This window comes from Zootermopsis nevadensis, unplaced genomic scaffold (assembly GCF_977971745.1).
Source record: "Zootermopsis nevadensis isolate Lab colony 2312 unplaced genomic scaffold, Znev_1.0 Znev_ptg000039l, whole genome shotgun sequence".
Lineage (NCBI taxonomy): Eukaryota > Metazoa > Arthropoda > Insecta > Blattodea > Termopsidae > Zootermopsis > Zootermopsis nevadensis.
The window spans coordinates 714,073-728,168 of record NW_028259171.1 but is presented as its reverse complement, the minus strand read 5'-3'; the positions used below and the strand labels follow the sequence as shown (position 1 = coordinate 728,168).

General features: G+C 37.3%; 1 protein-coding gene across 2 annotated transcripts in view; it reads right to left on the bottom strand.

The window, feature by feature from the left end:
- Positions 1 to 14,096, bottom strand: part of LOC147871784 (uncharacterized) — a 209,322-nt gene that overhangs the window by 137,899 nt on the left and 57,327 nt on the right. For both annotated transcript variants that reach the window (XM_087360164.1, XM_087360163.1), the window contains exon 2: positions 7,737 to 7,814. In XM_087360164.1, coding sequence (XP_087216290.1) covers positions 7,737 to 7,814 — 78 coding nt within the window. The remainder of the gene's footprint in view (positions 1 to 7,736; positions 7,815 to 14,096) is intronic.

The window sequence follows — 14,096 nt, the reverse complement described above, 5'->3', positions numbered from 1 at the left end:
AAAAAAAAAAAAGTAAAATCATATACTGGCTCAAACTATATTTAATTAAAACCTAATTATTTGAAATAATGATTGTAGAAAAGTAGCAAAGTAGTTTGAAATTACTGGCAACAGCGAGATTAACGTTAATAGTGATAAATGTGATGTTGGCATTAATCATGACAGAAACGACAGACATCAGAAATATAATTGGTTCGTCTCGCTTGCCCATTACACAGAGTACCGTCGCCTCCGTCACAGAGGAAACAGAGCCATTCAGCTGTGCTGGATTCCACGGCAAAGTTGTTGGAAAAATTCAATTTCCGTCTCCCTGATACTTTCGGATCAGCCTTCAGTTTCATTTCTTTTTCCTTTGCACTATGTATTTTCGTTTATTTTTTATCCCAAATTTCTTTTTCTCCTTCTGCGACTCCTTAACTGATTGTTTTCTGGACATCAGCGCCACCCATTTTCCATGCTCATTTCGCGTTTTGCAGTGGCGGTCGGAAGTGACTAATGAGTGAAAGAGTGGACTAAAAAATTGTCATTTGGGTTATCGTCTGGGCTACTCTGTGTTAACCTCTCATCAGGATTAGTCCTCATCACAGTCTGTCTCAGAAGATTTAACCCTATTTCTCTGATATTCGTCTGGACTCGAATAACCATCCATTACTCCTTCCTCTCCGACATTCCACTTCACCGAAATACAAATAAAAATAATTTTTGTTGGTATACACGCCGCTGAAACCCAGTCTGAAGAACTTGAAGTTGTACAAAAATGCTATATTGCGTTAAAAATTTAAATATTTTACATACTTTTACCTTAAAATTTCATTATTTCAGCAAACAAAATAACGAGTAGCTAAAAGTTTAAAGCTGGCAACGTACAGAAACTGTGGCAGAAACATTCTGTGTCCTGGTAGTTTTATCGAGCTAATTGAGTGATTACGAGCTTTTCTGAATGTGTTCAATGTCCATGTTACGCCAGCAACACTTTCCTTTCAACGCGAGGCTTCACAAATCCTCTGAAGTCACTTTAGAAAAAGTTCACTGTTTGTGTTTCCTTATTCAGGGACATGAAAGTTCCAGGGCCTAAACCTGCGTTCATTCCCTTCTTGTCCCTCAAAATTATCGCACGAGGCACAAAGCGACCACAGACACTTCGGAAGGCGGCCATGTTTGGTTCCATCCATCTCTCACTGATTGAGAGGGACCCGGGCTCGTGTTTTCCACATTCCGCGGCAAATTAAATTAAATCCAAAGAAAGACAATCCTATCTAAGCAATTTATGACAAAGAGCTTTAGAACTTTAATTGATAAGTGTGTTGTAAACCACATTATTTTAATGTTTGTTCATAGCCTATATGCCCGTAAAATAATATAAAATTATTGAGTTGTAATGAAGTACGAAATCTTGCGTAATTCGGTTCGGATCAAATGTACAGGATTCTCGGCAAGAAATATCTTACTAAGAAAAAATTAAAGGGTTTTAATAACTCAAGGAAATATTAATGTCATACTTAACTCAGCTTTTTATTTACAGCGGTGTGAATCTTTTATATGTGCACTTCTGCATAATGAGTACTGCAAACAGCAAAATGGCTCGACACAATTCTGACGTAGAAACTACTGTTTACAGGACATTACAAGTACAATCACCCTCAAAACAGAGCACTGCCAATTTGTAATTCGCACGACGTATCCTACTTATGTCTCTCGTCCTTAGGTTTTCGCATAAAGGGTTCATCAACTTTAACGTCGGGTAACTTTCAACATTCGACTTCTTTCATCCCCAAAAGCAGAAGTTTCACGTCCCCCGTGGGAGGTGGCAACGTTCCTTGTAATAACAGTGTCGTTCAGTTTATTAATCGAACGAAATTTGCGCTAAAATTCCTTTTACCTTCCTCCGATGGCGATTACAATTCCTGTGGAAAACTACGAGAGTAATTATTTCCCTATAAGGACGTAGGGGGTGAGTACCCTAACCTTTCTGCGTTATTAGTGTCGCGGAATTTTGAACGAATCGCTTCACCGTGAAATTACTTCAGCTATTTCTAATTTCAATATACATTTACAGAAACAGTGTCTATACGCGCATATAACACTCAAGTATTAGTCAACTATTATACAAATTAAAGTAATTTTAAAAGAGTTACTTTGTCTTGATATAATAGGCCTAATAATGAAAACTGTATTCGTCATGCCCGAATTTATAACTTGTGTTAGGCAAGGCCGTGGTCTAGGCAACACGGAGTTTTCCTCCGTGGCATCCCAATAATTACTCAATTCACACACAGAAGAAGGCAATGGCAAACCACTTCTGGATCATCTGCCAAGAACGTATATGAACAGGTCCCAGTCCGAGAAGAGAAAAGGATGGAAGGATCCTGTTCATATGGACCTGTCGTCAGACAGAACACTAAATAATAATAAGATGAGGTGGTCTAGCGGTTAGAACGCTGGCCTTGTAATCCTGGGATCTCGGGTTCGATTCCCGGCGGTGCCCGAATTTATAACTTGTGTTGGGCAAGGCCGTGGTCTAGGGAACACGGAGTTTTCCTCCGTGGCATCCCAACAATTACTCCATTCACACACAGAAGAAGGCAATGGCAAACCACTTCTGGATCATCTGCCAAGAACGTATATGAACAGGTCCCAGTCCGAGAAAAGGATGCAAGGATCCTGTTCATATGGACCTGTCGTCAGACAGAACACTAAATAAATAATAATAAATATGATACAATGTAATGTGTTATTGTTCTCTCTCCTTTAATTCGACAGCTGTACTGTCGGATCATTGAATATATACCAACTCGAAAGAAATTTTGTTTTCGGAATCATCGATACTTGGAAGGTATCCGTAAAAGTTTTCGACATTCGTTATAACAGACTTTATAAAAGCATCTGAAAGCAAGAGTTCATAATAAACTAACCAAAAGCTTGGTTTGAATAAAAGTAGAAAACACGACTCATTCCCTTGCAATTGTAATTCCCTGACAATGCACTGCACTTTCTGCGTATTGTGTAAGTTTGTTGAACATTTTACGTAACTAATTTTGCTTTGATGATTACAGAAATAAAAATTGAAAACGGAAATTTTTCTTCACTGAAATATGATCAAAACCGGGAGCCTGGAAAAATGGCGAATATTTATTTTGAAGGAAAGCGCCGTGATAAGACAGACAAATACACTCTTCTCGCTCAGAATACAGCTGGTGTAACTGACGTCATTTCAACAGCACAGATCCACTTCAATCCATTTTATGACGTGACAGATTCTCACTAAACGTGGCTGCAACCCTTTCATGGAACAGAGTCCTCGACGGGCCGATAGCCCCTGAGATGGTTAACACTTCCCCATTCTGTGTTCCCTATGGGAAATTTACGTAACGTATCATTCGGATAGTTTACATAATCACGTCTTGATTCCATTTTCATGATTATCGTGAGTTCGCTGTGTATAGCCAATGCTTTGACACTGAAATGACGACATTTTTATCATTCAGTGACGTTAACCTGAGCGGATGCAACGACAGGGTATGGATTGTAGTGTCACTCAACTGTTCCCGCAAATTACATTATATTATATCACATTGAAAAAGCGCAACACAATACCATACACTCAAATTTCAAAATTTTTGATATGTGACACTTTAAATTCTATTATGTTTCACCCTCCAGTGTGTACGTTGTTGCATCAATGATCACGAGCAAACGTAAGCTTTCACTCTTGGGGCTTGAACAACGACATTCCATTTCACAAATACACACAAAATGGTATTTAAAGTTGAGCTTATTACAGATTCATATTAATCATAACCCATATAAAACACGCCCGAGTCTAAAAACCATCCCACAGAAGTTTGTTGTTTTTCGTAATTTTTCTGAGACCATCTTCATAAAATTCTGAGTTCGTACCCCTAAAAGTAGGTCATGGACCCTTCCTTTACATCCACTAATTTTATTACTAACTACCGTGCTACAACTTTACGTTGCATAAAACATTCAACTACTTAAGAGTCGTGAAATAAACAATTGTACTACAGTCTTTCAGCCTACCAGAGTATTTAATCGTTACATTCATGTACGTGGTTTCTACGTTTCAGTACTCACAGCACAAAAGCTGAAACTGGGTTTAAAAATTCTGAGTTGCATTATGTTAATTATTATTTTAGACGACATTAAATATTTCACTGGCGGGGATACTAGCTGGAACGTCGCCCACTTTACGTGACGTGGTTTCGTAAACAATACATGTAAGCTAAAGCCAAGTTACAGCTGCTATTTCCGTGTACAAACTGCAAACATACTTCCTGCTCATTGCTGGCAACACAAATGTAAGATATACTAGAATGAAAGAAAATTATGCATATCAGTTGCAAGAATGTTTACTGAGAAACTATGAGCTATGTCTCACAGACGTAATAGTAGTAGTAGTAGTATAAGACACTCATAAAATAAAATTATATAACACATGTGACACTTGCTAAAAAGAATATGGATCCCGGAAATAGCTGCTGCCCTATGTACCTTAGGGACAAGGTCTGTCTCGGGTACATGGAAGTGGTGAAGAGATGGGATAATAATAATAATATACACTGTGGCAGCACAATCCTGACTCAAAATCCGTATAAATAAAGTCCAATACCGAACACTAACCTTAACCATTTTCATCGACTACCATAAGAAAAGATTCGTTCATTAATAACAGTAGCCGCTTCAACAATTTAGAATCTGAATGAAAACCTTCAATGTCGTAGCGTATTTACGAAACTTTCGTCTAAATTGAAGTAGCCACTCTCTCTCTTTGGAAGCGCCTGCAATGCCAGACTACCCGGCGCATAGAGCTGTCGGAGAAGATGCCGTACAAGCACGGCGTTATTAGCTTTTTTTTAAAAACCTGGAGAGACCAACTACTGGCTAAACTGAAACTGTTTTGTGTCACAGTCCACAATGATTTTATTTTCACAGTTATTCAATTCAATTCAATTCAATTCAATTAATTTATTTACGTGTTTGCCAACAGCAAGAAGCCAATAACAGGCAAACACTGATAATATATACAATAATAGTGAAATAAAAATTAAAAATATTACACAAACGGATTAACTAAACTTATAAATATACAGTACAGGCAAACCCAAAATAGAAACAATATTAACACAGAGCAAAAAATGAAGGAATATAAATAAAAACAAATAATCCACGTAGGGAACACTAATATAATTGTAAAACTTTAAAAAATATAAAAAGACAGATAACCAAGCTAGATCATTTCCCTTGTTGAGAACGTTCGCTCAAGGGAGACAATGTTTGTGCTAAATACGTCCAAAGATTTACATACGTCATTTGCAGCGATGACGCACCTGGCTGAAGGACTATGCCTTAGTGCACTGCTCACACTAAAAGTAGAAAATTCTCTTATTTGCCTCGCCGGCACACGTAAACCAACAGCGTCCATAATGGAATGGCAATTTATTTTGCCCTTAAATACATTAATAAGAAATAACGCATCGAGATGTCGTTGTCTGGAATAAAGTGTTCTAAAATTTAAAGTAGATAGGATCAGTTCATATTTTCGGGGGATATTAAACTGGAAAAATCGGTAATTGCATAAACTGGCAAATTTTCTTTGAATATTTTCTAATTTATTAGAATCTGTCTGTGTAAGATTATTCCAAACGACCGAGGCATACTCAAGCTTTGACCTAATTAAAGCATTATATAAAACAACAAGGCTGTCTAGAGAGGAAAAATTATAAGTAATAAAACGAATAAGCCCTAAGGTCCTTAGTGCCTGGGAATGAACACAATTTACATGACAGTGAAAATACAGTTTACTGTCTAACAAAACACCAAGATCTTTTATACAATTTGTACGCAAGATTAAAAAGTCACTAACAATGTAATTAAAATGGATACTGTTGGTTTTACGTGTGAACGATATAATTTTGGTTTTCTCTATGTTAAGTTCCATATTGTTATCATTACACCACTCATGTACGGAATCGATATCTGCTTGAAGAGCTCTGCAGTCATGCACAGATTTAATATCGTGATATAGTTTCAAGTCATCGGCAAATAAGAGAAATTTAGAATACTTAATTTTGTCGTAAAGGTCGTTAATAAAAATATTAAATAAGAGAGGTCCCAAGGTAGAGCCTTGTGGAACTCCAGATAACACCGCGTAGAGAGAAGAAGACTGTCCTAAAATGCGAACAAAGGCAGATCTGGATGATAAATAACTTTGGAACCACTTGACATAAGGAGAAGATAGTCCAAATTTATTTAGCTTTTTCAAAAGAATAGAATGCGGGACTGAATCAAAGGCCTGCCTAAGATCAAAATACACAGAGTCGATCTGTCCCTGTGAACAAACCGACGGCTGAACATCATTAAGGTAGGTAACTAAATTGGTTACCGTAGATTTTTATTTACAAAAACCATGTTGACTGGGGTGTAATTTGAATTTGAAATAAAAGGAAAGGTGATCATGAACAATGCTTTCAAAAATTTTGGAGAGGTTATTAAGGATCGAAATAGGCCTATAGTTAGATACTAAGGCGCTGTTGCCTTTCTTAAAAATCGGCACAACAGCCGCTCGCTTCCATAACAAAGGAAAGTTCCCACTAGATAAACTAAGGTTGAAAATATGGCGTAAAAGAGGAGTTAAAATCTCAGAACAACCTTTTATGACGAAAGTCGGGATTTCATCGGGTCCGACGCATTTCGTCGAACGGAGACGACTAATTGCCCGCGTAACATCATCAACAGAGATACGAGGAATATTCAAAACATCAGAATAGGCGAAGTTATTAACATATCCATAACAGGAAAACATGAAACCGAGTTTTTAAAATTGTCTGTAGCTTACATAATTAATAATCAACAATAACAAATGTTTCAGTTTCTCGTTGGTTTATTATAGTGCATCACTTAAAAGTGTGTGGAGTTTTACACAACGCGTGAAATACGTAGCGCGAAACCAAATTATTCTACATTTATTTACCTTTATGAAGACGCAGAGACTGAAGTGATTCTTACTGAATGGGGTTTAGAGACATTTTAAAATCGGTTCTACATACCAAGACGTAATTTCTCACGGTTGTAGGCCTAGTCGAAAACATTCTACACAGCAAAATAACCGAGAACACAAACTACCTTTGTGCAACATTTTACCCGGAAAAACCTACAGAAAAAATTCCGTGTGGGAGATTAAAATCTAGATAGAGGAATGATATTAAAATGGATCTAATGTATAATATGAGTGTGTTGACTGCACTTATTCGGATCAGGGCAAGAAATCGCGGTGGCTCTTTTGAACACGTTACTGAATATTTGGTTTTCGCAAAATCTGGAGAATTTCTTGAACAGATGAGTGGCCATTGACTTTTCAAGATAGACTATACATCACAGAGTTAGTAAGATATAATACTTTCATTTTTTTAATCTTCAAAGAATACGCACTATTTTCGATTACTCTGGAGTAGCTGGAATAAATTAGAGAATAAAACAAAAATGTATTCTAAATATTGAAAATAATCAATTCGTCTCGTTACACCTTCCGCTCTAAGCAATACAAAATAAACTAGTTTGAAAGGTTAGGTTAGGTTAGGTTATTAAAGAAAATGTCACTGAAGATCAGAGTTTGGGAACCGAAAATATAAGACTCCGCCACTGGTAAGATTATGAACCTCATGGATAGGCTAAATGTTTTCGGTTTAATTTCGGATTAGAATAGTAAAATTCTGCCTTACCGTTGTCGTCAAGAGAGCTATGTTTGGTGTCGTTGGCCCTTCTCGAGATGTTCTGCACTCCAGTGGTAATTCCGTTGTCTGTAACATAAACAATAAAAGGATTTATAGTTCTTGGGTCTTCAGACTTCAATTAGACGTGTAAACAAGCAGAGGGCAGAATTTTTGACAGCACTATACGTTACAAAAGATAATTCAGAATACGAATTTTAATGTTTTGCAACTTCATAAAACACAAGGCCGTGTATACTCAATCATTCACTGAAAATTCGTAAAAAAAAAAGTAAATAATTAAGTGTCTTTGCATTTCAGTAAATATTTATCATGCCAAAAATATGTCAATCCTGTGCGTACAACATTTTGTGCAAGAAACATTTTCAGGAGCTTGGTAAAGCCCACTTAGAGTATGAACCTAAACTAATTCACTTTATATACTTCAACATTAACTGCAATACTAAATTTCGCATAAACACGTCGATAAGTCGTGAGGAGTGACAAGAGACATATACGACATCTTCATCCAGCGGTCATTATGTTAGATTTTGTAGAAATAAGGTTTGCAAATACCAGCATCACGCGATTTCGCTCTGCCCTTTTCCCTAGATTTTCAGTTCGTGGAACCTAGAATTCGTTTCTCTCCCTCCTTTGTTGCCGAGGTCAACAAACAAGGACCTCCAACATAAAATGCAAACAAAATCAGACCAGCGGCCCTACAGTTATGACCTGAGCAATGTGGATGGGATTGTTTTTAATTAAACTAATTCGAGTGTCACAATTATCGGCCTCAGAGCCCTTGGTACATTCTGGTGAGGACCAGGGTAAGCCGTGGACACAGCTCTCAACGGCATCAAATCCTTAACAGACGGAAAAAATATTAAAATTCATTTTCGTCCTATTTTGAAGCCTCAAACGTTTGGTCACCATAAATAATATCCCAAAGGCCATTAAAGAATTCACAGATGTGGACTGCGCCGAGGGACACACACTTTCAGCTTTGCGTTTCTGAATGCTCCTAGCTCAGTGCAGTTCATGTAGAGACAGCATTACGTCAGCTAATAATTTAGTATGTTAATGACTGCTCTGAAATTAATCGCTAATTATTTAGTACACAGAATATTGTGTAGACAGAGGGAAACAGAGTACAATCACACCTGTCATTAGCACTAGCGCCTCTGGGTACACAGGAGGTCATATGAACCCCAAACAGGGTCACATGTCCTTTATTCTTTCTTCCGACTGTACGTCACAGAATTTTATTACTATCTTATGGTATATTATTAAAAAGAACGTATAGGCGGAGGGGTAAGTTTAATTTCCCGGAGTTTTAAGGGATAAAACGGACTATAAAGACTGCGTGTCACTTTTTTAATTCTTTTTTTGGGGACAAAATTTATTCATGTGAAATAATTATCTTGCAATAGACTGTGTTAGTAAACTTTGTTAAAAATTATTTAAAAGTTTCCCAACAATATTTAAATAATAAATGCGAATAATTTTCGGCGATTTAAATATACCTGAGAGTGACTGTCAAACGAATACAGGAGTACAATTTTATTGGAATGTTTCGCTGTTCCAGATGTTATCGAAGCCCTGTAAATCACAACAAAGAACATCTGTTTGCCTTTGGAGCTTGGTTATAATTCACGTCACAGACTCCTACACCGATTTCCATTGGTTTGCGTTATGAGGCATTTAGCTGGGCGCCTCGCCGCTGAGATTCTAAGGGCTCCGTCTTCCATTAGCGTCCATTAGTGGGTCCTGGGATCACGGGGTGAGAAAGGTAGGAGACTGAATGGTGAGGGCGGCCTGAATGTGACGGGAAATCAAACCGAAGCCCATCTCTTCTGAGGGGCTCGGCCAGCCATATCCTACAGACCATTATTCACTAAATGAAGTTCTAATATGAGAGCAAAGGAAGAGAGCGGACTCAGAACCAATCCAACACAAATAAAACTGCCGTACATCAAAATGGATTTCAATTTTTTTGAGAATTCTAATGGACGGGAGACTTGAATGTAATTGAAAAGAAGTACCAGCTGATCTCTAGCCTGAATTTTAGGCGGGGGGGGGGGCACAGAATCCAAGAAACTGTCACGATACGAAATCAATTACTATAAGAAAAGGGGACTGAAATGTACGGATCTGGACAAAATTTCGTAACGACAGCTTTCATAGTGCGTACCGCTCCACACACATATCGTCAGGGTGATACAATTTAAGACTAAAAGATAGATCAGTAGCCTTGTACCTTCCACGTTAAAAATTAAAACGTCTATTTTTTATTGTTCACGTTTCTGCGTAATGTAACAAAATAAAAAGTATGAAATTAATATATTTATTATTACGTAATTGAGAAAGGAGCATGAATATAAGCAGTCAACTCCAATTAATGCCGACTTCAAGAATCCGTGGAATTATTCTTCATGGCGCTGATTGCACTAACACCCCGGCCAAAGACACGAACGGCGAACAGCACTGGACGTGTGTTCATCACCAGAGGATCTACAGTCCAAAACATTTTCGACCATTACTTATACACAGCCAATTCCATCGCCTAAAAAAAACTAATCCTTTCAGCTAATTCATGATTCGTCTGCTTCTCCTAATTGTGTTACTATATTCTTAACAGAATGATACTGTCCCCAAAACTAAGCCAAATTAATATAGTTTACATCAAACCTCATTTACTTAAGACTCGTTTAAATACTTCCCTTCCATCTATACTTAGTTCTATCAAAATGTCTCTTTCCTACGCATCCCAACTACAATTTTCTATGCATTATTCGTCTTTCGTACTGTTTTCTGTCTGTTTGATGACGGTAAAAATATTCAGACTACATTGTGAAATATGAACCTCTTCATAGTAAACATATTTCTAGTTTTCTCTGCAAATGTTCTCGTCAGCATTCCATTGTCAGGCAATCTAAATCCATTCTTCCCTTGACGGGAGAGGACCCCAAGTTTTGCATCTTAAAATACACTTTCGTAAAATTTCGTCGACTGCATGACGCCAGGACGTCAACTCAGACGCTGAAGACGCAAAATGAGTCTGTAAGTTAGTCACATGCCCAGATCCCACCCTCCTCTCAGTTACGTCGGATGCCTCTGCACATTCTACCACCTTCAATAAATATAATGGTTGGTGCTAGAACCGAATGTACTTTGTTCTTGCCTTCAACTCCGCTGGAAATTTCCGCTGGCCGAAGGCGCCACTGGTCAGCTCGTTAGCGAAGTTCGAAACAGATGAAAGTGCGAAGCGTAAAAGAAAGGGACGGTCAGCTCTAACCAGGAATGTAGACGCAGGAGCACACGGACAAGGAGGAACGCTGTTCACAAGAACATATAAAGAGAGCATTATTCCAGACCCACAGCCGAGGGAGCACCTCGTCGAAACACAGCCTCGACGAAACTACGAACAACTTTTGAGAAACAGATCCGACGAAACCAACAAACGAATATATATTAAATATATATTACAATAATTAACATTTCAACATTTAAAATATTTAAAAAATTTAAAATATTTTAAACGTTGAAATGTTAATTATTGTAATATTTTAATATTTAATAAGAATTATTGTGATTAGACGGACAAGATTTAATATATACTTATTATATCACAATATGACGCAACTTTACCATCTTAACAAACGAAGATTAAATTCACCGATAAACTGAGAAGAGATCACAATTCAGTGGGTTTTTGCTACTACAGTGGATTCCCTATTACACGGGGGAGGATTTAAGGCGGTCCGTCGCGTTTAAACGAAAATTAAATTTTATTTAAAAAAATCTGTTGTAAATGTAAGAAAGTTTAAAAATAAAGGTAACAAATATAACGCTGACATCATTTAAGGTATTAAGAAAAAATCATCTGTTGCTAAACAAAAATGATATTTTAATGCTATTCAGATGAGATAGTATAAATATATTAATAAATAAAACAGAATGATACCATATTAAAAGACTGTATTCCTTTGAGCGTGGTAATACAACTTCAGGTTCACTTAAACGCAGGGAATTTCTTAACTAAAAGAAGAAAATTTCGCTCCTCGAGAAGAGAATTGAACCGTGCGGTTACGATATTCTGACGCTCAGCAAATGGCACCCTATTAAAAATATATATTAAAAATTTACCGTCAATCACAATTATAATAATGTTAAAAGATTAAAAGATTAAAACATCATTTAATTACACAACTAGTTTCGGCTACAATTTAGCCATCAACGGGTGTATGTAGTATAAACCTATCACTAATTACTGATTTTTATTGTTCTCTATGTTTCACAGTCTTCATTTTCTGATAGTGTTCTTGTCTTCTATTATTTCTTGGTTCGTTGCACTATCACTGGTCAACGAACCAAGAAATAATAAGAATAGAACCCCCCCCCCCACGAAATTTATGTCCACGGATAAAACATAAAATTTGTGACGTATTTAAGAGATAACTGTATCATTACTGAGGCCTGTTTGTTTTTGTTTCTGAATAGTATCTCAAACCAGATATTAGAGTATTTAACTGTCAAAGACATAGCATTTACGGCTCTGTTGTCCGTCCCTAGCTCAACGTTTATCAAATAAACCGCGAATTTTCGTAGACGCAGAATTTTATTATGAAATCTTATGCGAATTCTGTCAACTTCCTTCCAAGCTTCAACAACGTACATTATCCTGGATTACCACAACATTACATATACATATAACCTAATATCCTGACTTTCGTATTAAGATTTGTAGCTAAAAACTTGTCAACAACTGTTTAATGAAGGATTGCCTTCTGATTTAATGGATTATTTATGATTCTTCCATCATTGAGTATTTTCTAAAGTTATTCCTAATTGAAGATATCCGTCTTCTGGGTTATTGCGCCGTGTAGTCTGGTCGATGTTAACCAACGTTTCAGAGGTCATACTGCCTCCATCACCAGGGCGATGAGTATGAAGATTTCCGTCTTCTGGGTTGTTGCGCTGTGTAGTCTGGTCGATGTTAACCAACGTTTCGGAGGCCATACTGCCTCCGTCATCAGGGCGATCGCCCTGATGACGGAGGCAGTATGGCCTCTGAAACGTTGGTTAACATCGACCAGACTACACAGCGCAACAACCCAGAAGACGGAAATCTTCATACTCACCGCTGTGAGAACCTCAAGTCTTACTTATTCCTAATTATTTAAATATACCTATTACTTCTATATTTAACCACCCGTATTATATCTTTCAGTGTTTTCAATATATCACCTGTTTCAAATAAAAAACTACTATTTTAGACTTGCTCAGATTAAACTTCAAATTATATTTTGATCTATTTCCTTCTGCAAACCACTTCTTGTACACGGTGACACTACTAAATCATTTGCGGAAAGCAGATCTAATCTGATTTTATGCTAACTTCCTCCCTCCACCATATTTCTCCACTAATCGCACTTTAACTAATACTCTTTGCTTTATAGGCCTGACTAGTTCAATGCCTGAGTCGGCTCAGAGATGTCTCACTGCTCCGCTGAAGTAAGCTGGGTGACGTACAAGAACATAAACTACAGATAAAACATTCATCATTATAACCCATCCTTTTAAGTTTAAACATAGTTCCAGGCTTCCATAACATGTTTTAGAATTCTAAATTAAATGAGTTTAACACGAACCAAATACATTTGAAATCCATCAAAGGAAACGAATTCAGAATTAACTAACTCCAAACATCAGAGTGTTTCTCGAAAAGCTCCAGGAGCTAACAACAGTCGTACGGAAAGATAAATTCCTGGCTTTTAATTAACCTGAAAATTCGTTAGAGCACACCACTGCTTCCTATCGGGAGTCAGGTAGACAATTCCAACCTGGTTATTTAAGATCCGTGTTACTAACCTCTTATCTAAGCCTTGGTCTACAAAATTATCTTCTCCTCAGATACTCCTCTCAAACTTTAGCGAGCAAGTTTTATGTTTCCTATCGTTCAATCCGCCACCTATTTCAACATTCCTTAATCATTTACCTTAACCTAAATATCGTACGGAGAATTTTGTAAAATTGTGAAGCTTCTCATCACAAAATCTTCGTTACTCTCTCCCTTTCGGGTCCAGGAGATCTCATCGCTTCTCTGTTCTCACTATTCAAATCGCAAAACTGTTTTTCTATCAACACACAATGATTAATTTTATTCGAAAAAATATACAGTTCGTTCACTGATAAAGTTGAACGCTTGTGTCTCTTCCCGACTACCGGAAGGGACAGCCAATATACTGAAAACCTTTCGCCGCTTGGCGGTGCGTTCAAATCCTTCAGTGACCTCAATGTATTAACATGCATTTTCAAACTTCAAATTTTATGTTAGCGAAAGCTAAACCAGCGCCGAGCACGATGTCTCAG